Source organism: Mixophyes fleayi, chromosome 4 (genome assembly GCF_038048845.1).
Source record: "Mixophyes fleayi isolate aMixFle1 chromosome 4, aMixFle1.hap1, whole genome shotgun sequence".
NCBI classification, from domain to species: Eukaryota; Metazoa; Chordata; class Amphibia; order Anura; family Limnodynastidae; genus Mixophyes; species Mixophyes fleayi.
The window spans coordinates 28,464,595-28,480,288 of NC_134405.1; the positions used below are offsets into that span (position 1 = coordinate 28,464,595).

Sequence of the window (15,694 nt, forward strand, 5' to 3'; positions counted from 1 at the left end):
TATAGATCTAACATTGGCAACTATGTATTCATACCTCCCAGCACTTACAGTTTAAGAATCGTGACAGATGCCACACACGAGAAGGAGGTGTGGCCCTGCCGCTTTGGTGGCTTGCTAAGTCCCATTTGGGCAGAGCCGGCGGAACACGGTAATCCCAGTAGGCGCATAAGGAGGGCACCATGCTTACTGATGTGCCCTGCAAACTCTTGCCAGAGAGGGAGCTGGAGATGGCAGCTCCTGCCCCGCCCAGGGTGGTGCCTGTGTGTTGTAATGTCCCTTTCCTTTCTCCCTAAAAATACCCCATTCACTGCCTTTGCACAGGTCACTGTTATGCATGCCATTGAAGGGGTATCACTTAGTGGGATATATTTCTTCACTGTCCCCAAATCGGGACAAAAGTCCATATAAGGAGAACAGTCTCCTGAAATAGTCACTGTCCCAACTAAATCAGGACAGTTTGGAGATTTGTGTATTTCTAAAAACATATGCACAGAAAACCTGCAAAATAGAAGCCAAATATTAATGGCATACTTGCCAACCTTTCCTCGTTGGCTTCAGGGACATCCCGGGGGAGGTGGGCGTGTAGTGGCGGGGCTTGATGAATCGCATCATTTTGGCACCGCCCCCTAAACGACTGTCACAATTGTAGCCAATTACAGCAGGGGCTAAGACAACGCAATATTTGCGTCATTAAGCCCTGCCACTTATATATTGCGGGGCGAGAACTGGGAGGTTGCCCTGCTCTCCCGGGAGGTCTCCCAGAGATGCGGGAGTCTTACGGACATTCCGGGAGAGTAGACAACTATGCGTTAAAGAAAAGCAGCTAATAAATCTCTAGGGACTGAAGTGTCGTTTACATTTCTGTCTCCATTACTGAAGTCATGTTGTCTTACCTGTCACTCTTTGATTAAATCTTGGTCTCCATGAAAATGGCCACCTCCATAGGCATCAATACATGGACATAGGACACAATTTCTGAACTGTGTCATCATGCCACAGATGGCAGCAATGCCCAGTAACATACTTGCCAACTCTCCCGGAATGTCAGGGAGACTCCCTGAAATAGGGGTGATCTCCCTCACTCCCTGAAGAGTCTGGCATTCTCCCTGATGCTGAGCCAGTACAAGACGTGGTTGGCTTCGCTATCTGTGGCATGATGACACAGTTCAGAAATTGTGTCCTATGTCCATTCATTGATGCCTATAGTGGTGACCATTTTCAGGGAAACGAAGATTTAATCAAAGACTGACAGGTAAGACAACATGACCTCAGTAAAGGAGACAGAAATGTAAAAGACACTTCAGTCTCTAGAGATTCATAAGCTGCTTTTCTTTAACGCATAGTTGCCTACTCTCCCGGTATTTCCGTGAGACTCCAACATTTCTGGGATACCTCCCGGGAGTGCATGGCAACCTCCCGGGTCTCGCCCCCACAATAGATAAGTGGCAGGGGAGGAGGCTTAATGACGCAAATAACGGGTCATCTTAGCCAAAATGATGCAATTCGTCAAGCCCCGCCCCGCAGGCCCACCTCCCCAGGGATCGCCCTTAAGCCAACGAGAAAAAGTTGGCAAGTATGCAGTAATAGTAATGAAAAATGTACTGACGGCTTTTATAAACGTCCCCAAATGGCTGTGTGCGCTTACCCTGGTATATGATACGCAGCTATTTTGTTGTGTTACGTTATTATAAATATTGCATCTTAGAAGAAGCGGAATTCTATTTTTACGCCGAGACATAGGATGTATATTCTAGGATCAGATCTGGCATCGGTCACAGATTTCCAGGGATAGTCCAAGGTTCTAATGAAGTGTGCCCAGAAATGTCCTTGTATTTCAGCAGTGAGCAACTGCACCATAACATTGTATTTTTTTGCATGCGAGATTCAATTCTCTACATATATTCTTATTCTCTAAACTTTATACGATACAAGCAGGTTCACCTGGCGTTGCGTGGGTCCAATTTGTAATTTGTAGCAGTTTTCATATATCGGGGAATTATTTGGTAAATAGACCAAAAATGCTATTTAGAAAATAAACAAAAGCTCTGATTAGAGAAATAAAATAAAATTTTATCTAAACAAAATTGTAATTCAGTAAAATTAAATGAATTTTATTGCGACTATGATTTAATAATTAATTACATTTATTATTTCATACTTTTCTTATTACAGTAATTCTTTTTTAACAAAGTAACAGGAAAAACAAAAATTTTAAATGCAATTGTCGTGAGATTTGTTGCTTACTCGCATTGTCGTTATGTAGTGTTTTCGCGAGGTTTTCTTCCATCAGTCAAACAATTGTTTACAATCAAAAAATGATGTTTTAAATATTTGTCGCTTTGTCGCTGTTTTCTGATATCTTACTTTTTCTATACTAAATAACTATGTAAGATTTGGGGCTAGATTTACTAAGCTGCGGGTTTGAAAAAGTGGGGATGTTGCCTATAGCAACCAATCAGATTCTAGCTTTCATTTATTTAGTGCTTTCTACAATAAGACAGCTATAATCTGATTGGTTGCTATAGGCAACATCCCCACTTTTTCAAACCCACAGTTTAGTAAATCTAGCCCTTGGAATCTTTACATTGAGAGCCAAAATCCCTATCAGGGGTGGCTCAGAAAAATGCAAAATATGGTCTCCTGGCCTCACCCCCTCCTATCCATGCACTCTACCTCTCTGCACCACATGTACCTCTCTGTGCACCATCAAAGAAAGCTCTGTTTATGAATTAAAACAGACAATATAAGAATCACATTGACACGCTTTCAAATAAAAAATTGTTTCTTAGGTTAACTGTAATTGGACAGAAACCGTGATGGCCAGTTAAGGGGCAGGGTATGAGCTAACTCATACTTGCCAACTTTGGCAAGAGGTATTTTGGGTGATCGGGGGGGAGGTGGGCAGTACCCAGTGGTATGCGTCATTTGGCCCCGCCCCCTAAACGGCCATCACAGTTTCTGTCCAATTACAGCAGGGGTTGGGGCAACGATGACGCACAATTCGCATCATAAGCCCCAAAAGTCACATACCTCCCAACATTTTACAAAAAGGAGGGGAAAAAAGGTCCCACCCATGATCTCCCAAACCACACCCAGTTCCAACCAGCCACACCCACATTCCAAAAAGGCCACACCCACTTTTGACAGGTATGACAATTGTGGCAGTCCTGCTCCAGTGTTAAAGATCCTTGGAGTGGGGCATTCTAGGATTTGTACATGTTTTGTGTCACATGAGGAGACAGAAAGTAATCATCTATTTCAGCTCGTGTTATAGAATAGTCCAGGTAGGGTCCTGCATTCTGTCTAATATTGCTGATGTGATGGGTAGGAACAAGCTGGAATTCATAGAAATCTTGTCTTATAGACAAAGAGCTGTGATACAATACTTGTAACCTATTGGTATGCTAAAGACGCCTTCTCTACTGGAATGTCTGGGAGACTGCCAAATTAGGTGGGAGACCTCTGGGCTTCCCAGAAGACCAGTCAGTTCTCCCGGAAGATGGGTGGGGTGAGGATGAATTGTGCCATCACCCCTCGCCCCCACCACCACATTAATAAACATTGATGAAATTAGCATTATCATACCACTTACCCCCACCCACTTAATGAACTGAAAGCCACTTCTGCATTAGGCTACAATCTGTGTTGCTACCACTGTTATGCCGTATAAATCCCAGTATCTGGCAGAGCATAGAGATACTTGTGCTTCCATTACAGCAGGAGAGCCGGCAGGCCATGAGGCATTTCACTAGGAACCAGTGACATCACTGAGGCATGAGGCATTTTACTAGGAACCAGCGTCATCACTGAGGCATGAGGCATTTCACTAAGAACCAGTGACATCACTGAGGCATGAGGCATTTTACTAGGAACCAGTGACATTACTGAGGCATGAGGCATTTCACTAGGAACCAGTGACATCACTGAGGCATGAGGCATTTCACTAGGAACCTGCGACATTACTGAGGCATGAGGCATTTCACTAGGAACCAGCGTCATCACGGAGGCATGAGGCATTTCACTAGGAACCAGTGACATTACTGAGGCATGAGGCATTTCACTAGGAACCAGTGACATCACTGAGGCATTTCACTAGGAACTAGCGACATCACTGAGGCATGAGGCATTTCAATAGGAACCAGTGACATCACTGAGGCATGAGGCATTTTACTTGGAACCAGTAACATTACTGAGGCATGAGGCATTTCACTAGGAACCAGTGACATCACTGAGGCATTTCACTAGGAACCAGTGACATCACTGAGGCATGAGGCATTTCACTAGGAACCAGCGACATCACTGAGGCATAATACATTTTACTAGGAACCAGTGACATCACTGAGGCATGAGGCATTTCACTAGGAACCAGCGACATTACTGAGCTATGAGGCATTTCACTAGGAACCAGCGTCATCACGGAGGCATGAGGCATTTCCCTAGGAACCAGTGACATTACTGAGGCATGAGGCATTTCACTAGGAACCAGTGACATCACTGAGGCATTTCACTAGGAACCAGCGACATCACTGAGGCATGAGGCATTTCACTAGGAACCAGCGACATTACTGAGGCATGAGGCATTTCACTAGGAACCAGTGACATCACTAAGGCATGAGGCATTTCTCTAGGAACCAGCATCATCACTGAGGCATGAGGCATTTCACTAGGAACCAGTGACATCACTGAGGCATGCGGCATTTCACTAGGAACCAGCGTCATCGCTGAGGCATGAGGCATTTTACTAGGAACCAGTGACATCACTGAGGCATGCGGCATTTCACGAGGAACCAGCGTCATCACTGAGGCATGAGGCATTTCATTAGGAACCAGTGGCATCACTGAGGCATGAGGCATTTTACTAGGAACCAGTGACATCACTGAGGCATGAGGCATTTCAATAGGAACTAGCAACATTACTGAGGCATTTCACTAGGAGCCAGTGACATCACTGAGGCATGAGGCATTTCATTAGGAGCCAGTGACATCACTGAGGCATGAGGCATTTCATTAGGAACCAGCGACATCACTGAGGCATTTCATTAGGAACAGTGACAAAACTGAGACATGAGGCATTTTATTAGGATCCAGCAAAATTACTGATGCATGAGGCATTTCACTAGGAATCACTGTTATCACTGAGGCATGAGGCATTTCACTAGGGAGCTAGGGTTAGCGTTGCTTCATGGAAAATAGAACTGTTATTGTCATTGTTGTTGTTGGTTTGTATGGTGCCACAGTGCACCGCATGAGGATAACAAGACATGCATAAAACAGACATACAAGGTAGGAAACAATGTGGATATAAGAGAGCTTACAATCTAATGGGATATAAGGAGAGAACGTGGCTCAGAGTGGAGATTGAGACGGCAGAGTGGGTGTATTGTTCATTTAATATCGGAATAGTTCTAACCAAGGAATAAAAGACTCGCTATCTGATAATGGACACAAAACGAAGACACCTAGTTATATTAAGAACGAAAATGGTAGTTTGTGACCTTTCCCCCAACTCATGTGCTGGCACTATTATTACAACGTGCCACATGTATTAAAGCCAGCCCCATGTCTCATATAAGCCATCCACAAGGATAACCTGAGAAGTGTATTAGAAGAGAAAAGGAAAAGTTTTAGTTAATGAAAGTGGTAGGAGGTTGGACGTTGACGTTTATGCACTTCAGAAATTTCTGGGGAACCTCCTGGACCCCTGAAAGAGCTGGTCGATACTTCCACCAGGTGCTTATTTGCCTGCAAAGAATACTGTCCAGTGTATTCAAAATTTTAATTCAGTCATTTGACTACTAGAAGAACAAGAGTGCCACCTGCAGACAGACCATTGTCAATGCAGGCATGTAAGGCTCCTGAATTGGAAAGGATGTCATACTTGTGTGAAAAGATGCCTACAGTCATCCAACCAATATCTAACGTCCTGGAAGATAATTAGCTTCCAAATTCAAGAATAACGAGGTTACTACAAAAAGTAAAATTGGTTTAATAATAATCTATTTTAGGGCATCTTTTTAACATGAGACTAAACCTGTTTTTCTATGTTTTAGAGTTAGACTAATTGTGGCTCTCGGATTGCTGTGGAACTACTAGTGCCAGCTTTCTTGTCTGCCCATGGTGTTCTGGGTGTGCAGGGATGTGTAGTTCTACAATACCTATTACGTAGGAGGAATTGTACTGTCATTGATAGGGTCTATGTTCCTGACAATTAAAGGGGTTTTGAGTGACCGGTGAGTCAGATCATGTGACCAGATTGGGCGGGAAGTATAAGCCAGGTCATGGTCCGCCATTGACTGACAGACGCAACACCTAACTGGACACAAGCAGAAAAGCCCCCTGGCGGCTCACTGTAATTCACAAATGCAAGAGCATAGAAAGCTTTTGCTATTTTAATCTCTAGGCCTCGCTATTTGTTTATGTCTAACATTGGTAATTGATATTTACCACCATATTGAGGACTAATTTAGAAAAAAGAATACATTTGCATTTTGGCAAACCATGTTACATTACAAGGAGGGGGCAACTTTAAAATGTGCATACAGATTTAGAGATGGAAGGGGGTGTGCCCTAGCTCAACTCTAAATTACAGTGTAAAAATAAAGCTCTCCATTATTTGTGTGTTACCTGCAAAACCAGTCAACATTTTCGCTGCATGCACCATAAATAAATGCATTTGCACCCCTTGCATTGCAACATGGATTGTCCAGGAGACAATTTGCTCTCCCTTTTTCGTGGCTTGCTCCGAACTCTAAATTAGGCCCTCAATGTTTAAGTACTAGGGACATTTTTTTCATTGGTGACCCTAGCCACTAAGGCTCATTGTCGAAGCTTCCGAATGTGGACCAGCAGAGGGACTATAAGTCATACTTGCCACCTCTCGGAAACAAGTTTCTGGGAGAGGGGGCGTGACCGGATGGCGGGAGGGGGCGGGATGAGGCCAAACATGTCATTTTGGTCCCGCCCCCCGCAAAAACTTAATTTACGTCGCGGGGGGCGGTGCCAAAATGACGCGATTGGCCTCATCCCGCCCCCTCCCGCCCTCTAAGATGGCGTCAATCACCGAGAATCGCGTCATCGTGAAATCCAGGATGCGGGAGAAATGCCAACGAGCCCGGGAGCCCGAGAGACTGAACCGAATTTCGGGAGTCTCCCGGACATTCTGGGAGAGTTGGCAAGTATGCTATAAGTTTGTGACACGATCCCCCCAGGTCTTGTTGGTGTCTATGTGGGATGATGGGAGGAGCTGTGTGGATCAATCCGTTTCTTCCTGAGTGCGAGCTAGCGATCCACATGTGAAAGTAAGGTTTCATTTATATGGGATGATTTATTTACATGAGACCCAAGGATTTGAGAGCATTCCCTATTTAGCGGGGGGTGTCACTGAGGCCTTTTCTCTCTGCACAAGAACTGGAGAGTTACACATCCTTGGAGATCAGACCTCCACCTAAACCTCCAATTTTTTCGCTTTTTGCACCTCTTCGATGCACTTATACAGAAAAGTTCCTAGCTTCATTTCCACCAATGTAGTAAAATGTTAAAATATAGTATAGTATACAGTAGTATAGCTCCCAACATTTAGAATCCCTAAAGCGGAACCAAGTAAGCCACGCCTACGTTCAAACCAAACTCCGCCCAAAAATGAGCATATATGGTCAATACTCCACCCACTTTCCTATTATCCCTTTTGTGGTCCGCTAATGGGAATGTCCCTCCAAACTCGCAAGCAATGAGAGCTATGCAATATTCCCGGTGAATCGCAGCGTTTTGCACCTAATTCTGCCCACTTCACTAGGAAGTGGCCAGAATTCTGCCACATGCGGGAGACTGCCACACTCTCCCGGGAGCCCATGAGACTCTCGCAAAATGCGGGAGTCTCCCGGACATTCCGGGAGAGTTGGCAAGTATGCTCTAAAGTGATAGTGGGCTGGTCTTTGAAGTGACGTTTTTGCACTTTCCACCAGCGGGACCGACGATCTCACAAGTGTAAGCGCAAAGTGATTCTTTTACAAAGTTACCAGAAGCTGAATTTGCATGTGCACCTATGTATGTGTGAGGAGGACAGGTAGGCACATTATAATTCGCTCTCCATATAAGCATATTGAGCACCTAATACCCAGTCCTCAGAAGTTGATCTTGTAGATCAACGGGTAGAACGTCATTAGGCCCTGTACTCAGGGTCACAGCTCTTACACCTCAAGCGTATTTGTCATTTTTTTACATTGTTTTATAACAATTCATTTGTTATAGTGAAACTGATAACTAGAGATGTTCACTGACCCCGTGAACTGGTTTTGGTTTTGGATCTGGATTAGCTTCGTGTTTTGGTTTTGGTTTTGGCAAAACCTCCCTAGTGTGTTTTGGTTTTGGTTTTGGATTTTTTAGAAAAAAATCCTAAAATATGCTAAAATCTCATCATTTTGCTCTTTTTTTGTTCCTACATTATTATTAACCTCAATAACACTAATTTCAAGTCATTTACAGTCAATTTTGACCACCTCACAGGTCACAATATTATTTTCATACACTTTCGGACAAAGACTGCAGGGACCTGGCTGGATGGTAAGCGACAGAACAATGACACAAACACACGGCAGTTCCTAGCACATCTAGGAAACATTTCCACACAGTAGTGGCAGAAAAGAAAAATGGTGCGAGATGGAATTGTCCTTGGGCCAGCCCTCCCTCTGTGAAGATGCAATGTTCTTGTTTTGGGGGATCTATGTCTGGCAAGATCCAAATTTGCTGTCTGTGCTTTATAAAAGGGTATATAGAAGAACACATTGGTAGTTATGTATTACAACCTGCTGATACCAGTGCAATGTCTCTTTCTCTGTAGACTGGATACGCTGTATTTATCACTGCATGTTATTATTCTGAGAAGCTTGGCTGCTTGTACGTATTATATGCTGGTCAGGTCCTTTTAGAATCTAGTGTTTATTGCTTGTACATGAATGAACGGATTTCTTTTGCATAGAGATTTACATTTACTGCACCAAGCTCAACGTTAAGCTGTAAAAGTGCTAAACTAGTAAAACTGCCAACATTTTAAAATAATTGCCAGGGACGTTTGGCAGTAATATCTAGGTCAGCCGGATTCAAATGTTTTTAGCTAGGACAGCAAGTGTCAGTGTACAACTGTTCTAGGACTACAAGTGTCAGTGTACAACTGTTCTAGGACAGCAAGTGTCAGTGTACAACTGTTCTAGGACAGCGAGTGTCAGTGTACAACTGTTCTAGGACTACAAGTGTCAATGTACAACTGTTCTAGGACCACAAGTGTCAGTGTGCAACTGTTCTAGAACCGCAAGTGTCAGTGTACAACTGTTCTAGGACAGCAAGTGTCAGTGTACAACTGTTCTAGGACAGCAAGTGTCAGTGTACAACTGTTCTAGAACCGCAAGTGTCAGTGTACAACTGTTCTAGGACAGCAAGTGTCAGTGTACAACTGTTCTCGGACAGCAAGTGTCAGTGTACAACTGTTCTAGGACAGCGAGTGTCAGTGTACAACTGTTCTAGGACTGCAAGTGTCAGTGTACAACTGTTCTCGGACAGCAAGTGTCAGTGTACAACTGTTCTAGGACAGCGAGTGTCAGTGTACAACTGTTCTAGGACTACAAGTGTCAATGTACAACTGTTCTAGGACCACAAGTGTCAGTGTACAACTGTTCTAGGACAGCAAGTGTCAGTGTACAACTGTTCTAGAACCGCAAGTGTCAGTGTACAACTGTTCTAGGACAGCAAGTGTCAGTGTACAACTGTTCTCGGACAGCAAGTGTCAGTGTACAACTGTTCTAGGACAGCGAGTGTCAGTGTACAACTGTTCTAGGACTACAAGTGTCAATGTACAACTGTTCTAGGACCACAAGTGTCAGTGTGCAACTGTTCTAGAACCGCAAGTGTCAGTGTACAACTGTTCTAGGACAGCAAGTGTCAGTGTACAACTGTTCTAGGACAGCAAGTGTCAGTGTACAACTGTTCTAGAACCGCAAGTGTCAGTGTACAACTGTTCTAGGACAGCAAGTGTCAGTGTACAACTGTTCTCGGACAGCAAGTGTAAAACTGACCACAAATGTTTCAATGTGTTTTTGTTTTCCAGAACCGCACAAAAAAACGCAAAGGGTGTTCCCAATAGAATATTTGATCTCTGACAATCAGATTCTGGATCCTGACTTGTACTCTTGGCTGACAAGTTTAGGTGGACATTTCTGAGCTACAATCCTACCATCATGAAATGTGCACTGAGCTTAGAGTTACCACTTGCTGCCATGCTGCAGGTGGGTATGCTCTCTGGCTCCTTGCCCAAGGTTAGGGTAGCCTGGTGTTATTTCAGAGGGTTTAGACCTGTGTGTAGCTTTTTAGTTTTACTTGCTCATTAATTTGATTTTGTTAGTTTGTATTTCATTTTTAATTATTTTATCTTGTTTTCACAGAGATGGTCTTTTACTTTCATGTATTTATATTAATCTCTAACCACTGTGATCTATTCAGTTATTTACTTATTTTATCATTGTTGCTGTACAGGGGCGGATCTAGAAAAGTATCCTACCCGGGGCAATTTAGGGGGGGGGGGGATTTAGGCCCTGCCTCCTTTTTGACTTCAAGGCTGCCGTCGGCTGCACAATATGTGCAGGTCAGCTCGGCAGTGACAATGTGCTGCCCGGCTGCTGTGATTGTGTTTTAAACACAATCAGAGCAGGCCGGGCAGCACACTGTCACTGCCGAGCGGACCTGCACATATTGTGCAGCCGCCGGCAGCAAGCCCCGATCGCCCCCCCTGGATCCGCCACTGTGGCTGTATTTGTACGTATGACAATAAACTGAATGATAATAGAACTGCAAAAATAGTCAAATGACAGATGAGGGGGAGAACTAATGAGTGAGACCACCTAACAAACCAGATAGGGGTGGGATTACAGTGTACAGAATAAATTACACCCGTTACCAATACCATATGTACGACATAAGCAGTCTAAAATATAAATAAATATATTTATTAAATACACAATTAAGATAAACAAGATATATTCAGCTCTAAAACTCTCAATAGTATAATCTCTAATTGTCCCAATAGTTTACAATATGCTCACACGCTCCACACTCTCTTGCATTGCTTGATGCATTGTCCTCATTCATACTACCCGTGAGTTTCCTTTTTCACCCCTCCCTAGTAGTCTGTCAAGCCTCTCCACCCCACAGAATGAAAGGGCTTTGGCTCAAGTGACTTTCTGTTGGCACTTCAAAGGTGGAGGAGGTGAGGTACTGGATGTTGGCACTAGATGGCGCTAGATTCAGGGCTCCATGACTTGTCCCATAAACAGCAATGAACCTAAAAGAGAAAATTAGAGGTTATGAGCGTGTGATTGCTTTGTACTGAACTTGTATCTACATAAAGTTAACTTGTTATCATTATAGTTGTGTGGAAACCATCTGTAAATACGCATTGATTTCTCGCTGGAAAGCATCACTGAATTTATCGCTTGATAACTTGATTATTCACTCGAACGTTGCATTTTAAAATGTACCTGTCAAGTAAGCACATTGGAGGCAGACACTTCGTGGGCTGAAACATTATTCGACTTGTCGAATTCACTGCGAACTGGTGACATAACTGAGGCGTGAAGCACATTGAGACATGAGGTCACATGTTCCTGGTGATTTGATAGGCTGCATTCTCATGTCAATAAGCCCAACCCACAAAATGGCTGCCCTCACTGTGTAGATGCCAAGTAAAATGTATAGGCAAGGCTCGTATTTGTTATAAATACATGTGTGTAGTAACTGTGTTTCAATTGATGATGATTAAATACAGTTATGAAACAGGAGCTGAGGTGAGTTTTGCATTTTATATGTTGTGTGGGTGTAAGAGGTCTTACCTGTCGGATTGTGTCTGATGAGGTAAAAAAATGGACGATCCATGATGACCTCGAGAGGGGACATTCGGGCCAGGAAAATTGCAGCTGCAGGAAAAATAAGATATTTAGTATAAATGTTTCAAACATAATCTGTTTGTTATGCTAACCTACACAGATTGCACAGTTACAGTAATAGTTAGGCAAAATAAATTCATCTTAATTTGAGACATCTCTATCCAAGAAATGCAACCTATAAAATGGTTCCTGAAACAGCCGCCTTGGATAATCTGAGCAATGCAGTTTAAAATTACTGTGGCTCTGCTTGTTAGAAGCCTTTGTTCTGATAACCTTATATTTTCTCAGCTCCCTTTCCTCTTTGAGTTACAGTATCAATTATTCAAGTGCCTGTCATCTCTCTTCCATTCATCTCTTGCTTCTGATGTGCCAAATATTTATATATATATATATATATATATATATATATATATATATATATATATATATTCCATTCTCCCCGGCCTAGTGTACTGTGTGGAAGGGTCTGTCTCTCACCTGTTGCAGCAGCCGCTCTTGTTCCACTTTCTGTTACCTCGACCTTGATTTTTTGGAATGCTTCAGATACATACAACGACTTTTCATCTAAGCAAATGATGACAATTTGGGAACGAGATATTACAATCATATCTGAACATCCTAGAATACCCAACCATCCTAGAATACCCAACCATCTTACAATACCCTACCATCCTAGAAGATTCAACCATCCCAGAAGATACAACCATCTCAGAAGATTCAACCATCCTAGACTATTCAACCATCCTAGAATACCCAACCATTCTAGAATACACAACCATCCTAGAACCCAACCACCTTGAATACCCTACCATCCTAGAAGATTCAACCATTCCAGAAGATTCAACCATCCTAGACTATTCAACCATCCTAGAATACCCAACCATCCTAGAATACCCAACCATTCTAGAAGATGCAACCGTCCTAGAATATTCAACTATCCTAGAAGCTCCAACCATCCTAAAAGATGCCTACTGCCCTCTAGGTTTGTGTTTTGTTTTCAAATTGTGGTAACTTACATGATAGCCGGCTGAAGTCTGCTTTTTCTTCAGAGAAAATGTCTGTGACACCAAGACGCTCAAGTGGACTCTTTAGATTCACTTCACTCACCACAGAGAACCTGCAGACATGAGAGAAATGATGTCAAAATGTGTTGATGGCACTCTGCGGGGAATGTTACAAAACTTGAATCAAATTGTGTCAATTCGTCACGGCAAGGGATTGTCCTTACTTGGGCAAAACAAGGAGGCGCGTTGATCGTTTCATGCTGGCTTTCCATTGTAGGATGAGCTCGGGAGTCAGGATGTCAGTGATGGTGGACAAGGGCACCCCTTTCTCATATGGAGCAGCTATCAGCATGCTGAATTCCTCTCCTTCATACGGCAGCTCAATGACATCATAAAACTCTCCCTCTGGGGTTTCAAATTCACCTGAGGAAAGAATGACCATTCATTATAATTATGCTGTTGGATTTTTCCCTGGCTTTGAACAACTTTTCATATGCAATGACAAATTTACAGTAGTCACTTACTGTAGTTGTACTTGGCGGTGTTAGCCATCATTTGTGCTTGCACCTGAGACCCATCTGATCGGTAAAATGGCCTCTTGTGAGTGGCTTTCTCTGGGAATGGGATGACCCATTTTCCATTAAAATGCACAGCGCTAAGTAGAACCAGTCGGGTCAGTGGTGGAATGGAATTACTTCCCAATAAGTCCTTGATCATTCCTAGAAGACATGCAGAGAAGATATGAGGCACAATGATATGATGTGAACCAATAATGAACTTGTAAACACCATGAAATTTCAGGTTTGCTCAGGATCGCCATGCTTACCATCTGTTTGGTTCTCCACCCATTGGTTAAGGATGTCCCTGGCCTGTGATGGCTCGGTGAAGTTGACTTGGGTCACATATCGCTTGAAGGTAGCATGAAATCTTTGCAGGAAGCCTGGGGTCAGACCAAGGTCCCGTTGCACAAATAGTCCATCTGCTATGTGTATTGATGATGTGTCACCAGAAATCGATTCTCTCAGTCTCCGGAGCAATGCATTAACCGTCCGCTCTGAAAGACACAAAAGTACAACCGTTAGTTGAAGACTTGCATGCATTAGATACCAAGACATGATTCAAACAGTGGTTTGCCAGATGAATTCATGATGATTCCACTTTGGTGGCATCCAAACTAATAAACCAACGAGTCCTAAGGCATGGTTGGCCAATAGTAAGTGAGATGTGATTTGCATGTCTCTGACTGCAATTTTTATTGTTATTTTAACCACTTATTCTTTAATTTTGTAAGATGATGCTGCTTTTTATAAACTAACATAGAGCATGTGAATAAAGTCTGGTATACGACAACTCGAGACAAATTATAGTACCATCCATAGTACACTATTCATGTAATCATATTACTTTACAACATGGTCAGATGGCAGAATTCCTGCTGTGACAAAACAAACATGTTTTAAACAATATGTCATTTAAATGTTAATGGCAAAATAAAGAAAAGTAACCTGTAAAAATAAACATAACCTCAAACACCAATTTGGCATCACTTTTGTAAATGTGTCCTGGTTTACACTGAGTATAAAGGAGGTTTCCACTTAACTTAAGACGCCTACTAAATCTCTTCTCAATAAAAGTACAACAGTACAACTTAGCAGGGTCCTGGCACTTATATATAGGTGTGAGCTTAGATCACCTTGGTTCTCGCTGTAGCAGGGAAGATCCAACATGACCTCTCTAAGGCTTTTAATTAGAGACACTGTGCTGGATCTACTCCACTAGCACCAGAGCAGCACCTAAAATCATCTGCCAAGGTCCCAATCAATGCCAGGACAATGCCAAATAGAGTTATGCTATAATACTCAGCGTTTGTGTCCTTGCTAATGCCTCTTACCAGAATATCCGTAATTCAGCGTTTGACGTAATTGTTCCAATGTGTTTCCCGCTGACCCGGACTGTAGTATGTTCAGAGCAGAGGAAGCCCCATAGGGTGAGAATCCCAAATTCTTTTCTTTGTGTTCCCGTAGGACCTCCTGGAACAGACGCACCCCGAAGCTGACATCTTTGTGGGCAATTTGGGGAAGGGACATTGGGCGGATGGCTGCCACTGTCCATGAGAACAGAGCCAATACTACCAGCCTAAGGGGGAAAAAAAACAGATCAGTTAGCATCTCGTGAATGAATTCCCTGTCTATAAGAGATCATATACATGTTAAATAACTATATCACATGATATATTGCAGGGAGTATGTGTCTTTATGCAGAACTGAAACCTCTATCATAGCCCTGATCCAAATACTTACCTCATGTTGCAGATCATGTTCTATAATAGAATGTGGTGTTCTATAATAGAATGTTGGTGTTCTATAATAGAATGTTGATAATTGTACTGTCCTGTCTTGGAATCCCAGGCAGTACAGATGTACAGTAAGCTATCTCTGAAGCCTGCAGCTACTGTGTGTTAGAGCCTGTCCCAGCCCTGAATTTATACACACTGCTCTGGGGGGTGTTTCCCAATAACATGAGGAAACCTCCTGTTCTGTCTAGAGTCCCAGATGTGAATAATAGCAACAGCCTCCTGTGTGTGTGTGATTGTTCATACATCCATATTTAGGAATCTGTCAGCAAGTGTGACATCACCGGAATAAATGTGTAGCTAGACAGTTATTCTATCACTGCAGACACTGGAATACCACTGTTTGGGTATTAGGAGATGCCGGGCAGGCTATAAATGAATAACCTATTGTACATTGTAGAGAATAAAAC

At 42.9% G+C, this 15,694-nt stretch overlaps 1 protein-coding gene across 1 annotated transcript; it reads right to left on the reverse strand.

The window, feature by feature from the left end:
• Window positions 1-10,970: 10,970 nt before the first annotated feature.
• On the reverse strand, window positions 10,971-15,386 carry SERPINE1 (serpin family E member 1). Its single transcript, XM_075206515.1, has 9 exons — window positions 15,232-15,386; window positions 14,823-15,067; window positions 13,758-13,985; window positions 13,456-13,650; window positions 13,156-13,354; window positions 12,944-13,044; window positions 12,405-12,491; window positions 11,874-11,957; window positions 10,971-11,326 (listed from the first exon to the last, which is right to left on the reverse strand). Exons 1-9 carry the CDS (start codon window positions 15,246-15,248, stop codon window positions 11,289-11,291), a joined length of 1,194 nt encoding a protein of 397 aa, XP_075062616.1. The 5' UTR covers window positions 15,249-15,386; the 3' UTR covers window positions 10,971-11,288.
• Between the last annotated feature and the right edge of the window lie 308 nt (window positions 15,387-15,694).

Excerpts from the sequence above, each read along its gene's own strand:
- SERPINE1 (XM_075206515.1), bottom strand. Across the intron at positions 12,492-12,943 it reads AGACTTCAGCCGGCTATCAT|ATGAAAAGTCGTTGTATGTA; the intron begins GTAAGTTACCAC and ends TCATTTGCTTAG. Across the intron at positions 11,958-12,404 it reads AAGAGCGGCTGCTGCAACAG|CTGCAATTTTCCTGGCCCGA; the intron begins GTGAGAGACAGA and ends TTTTTCCTGCAG.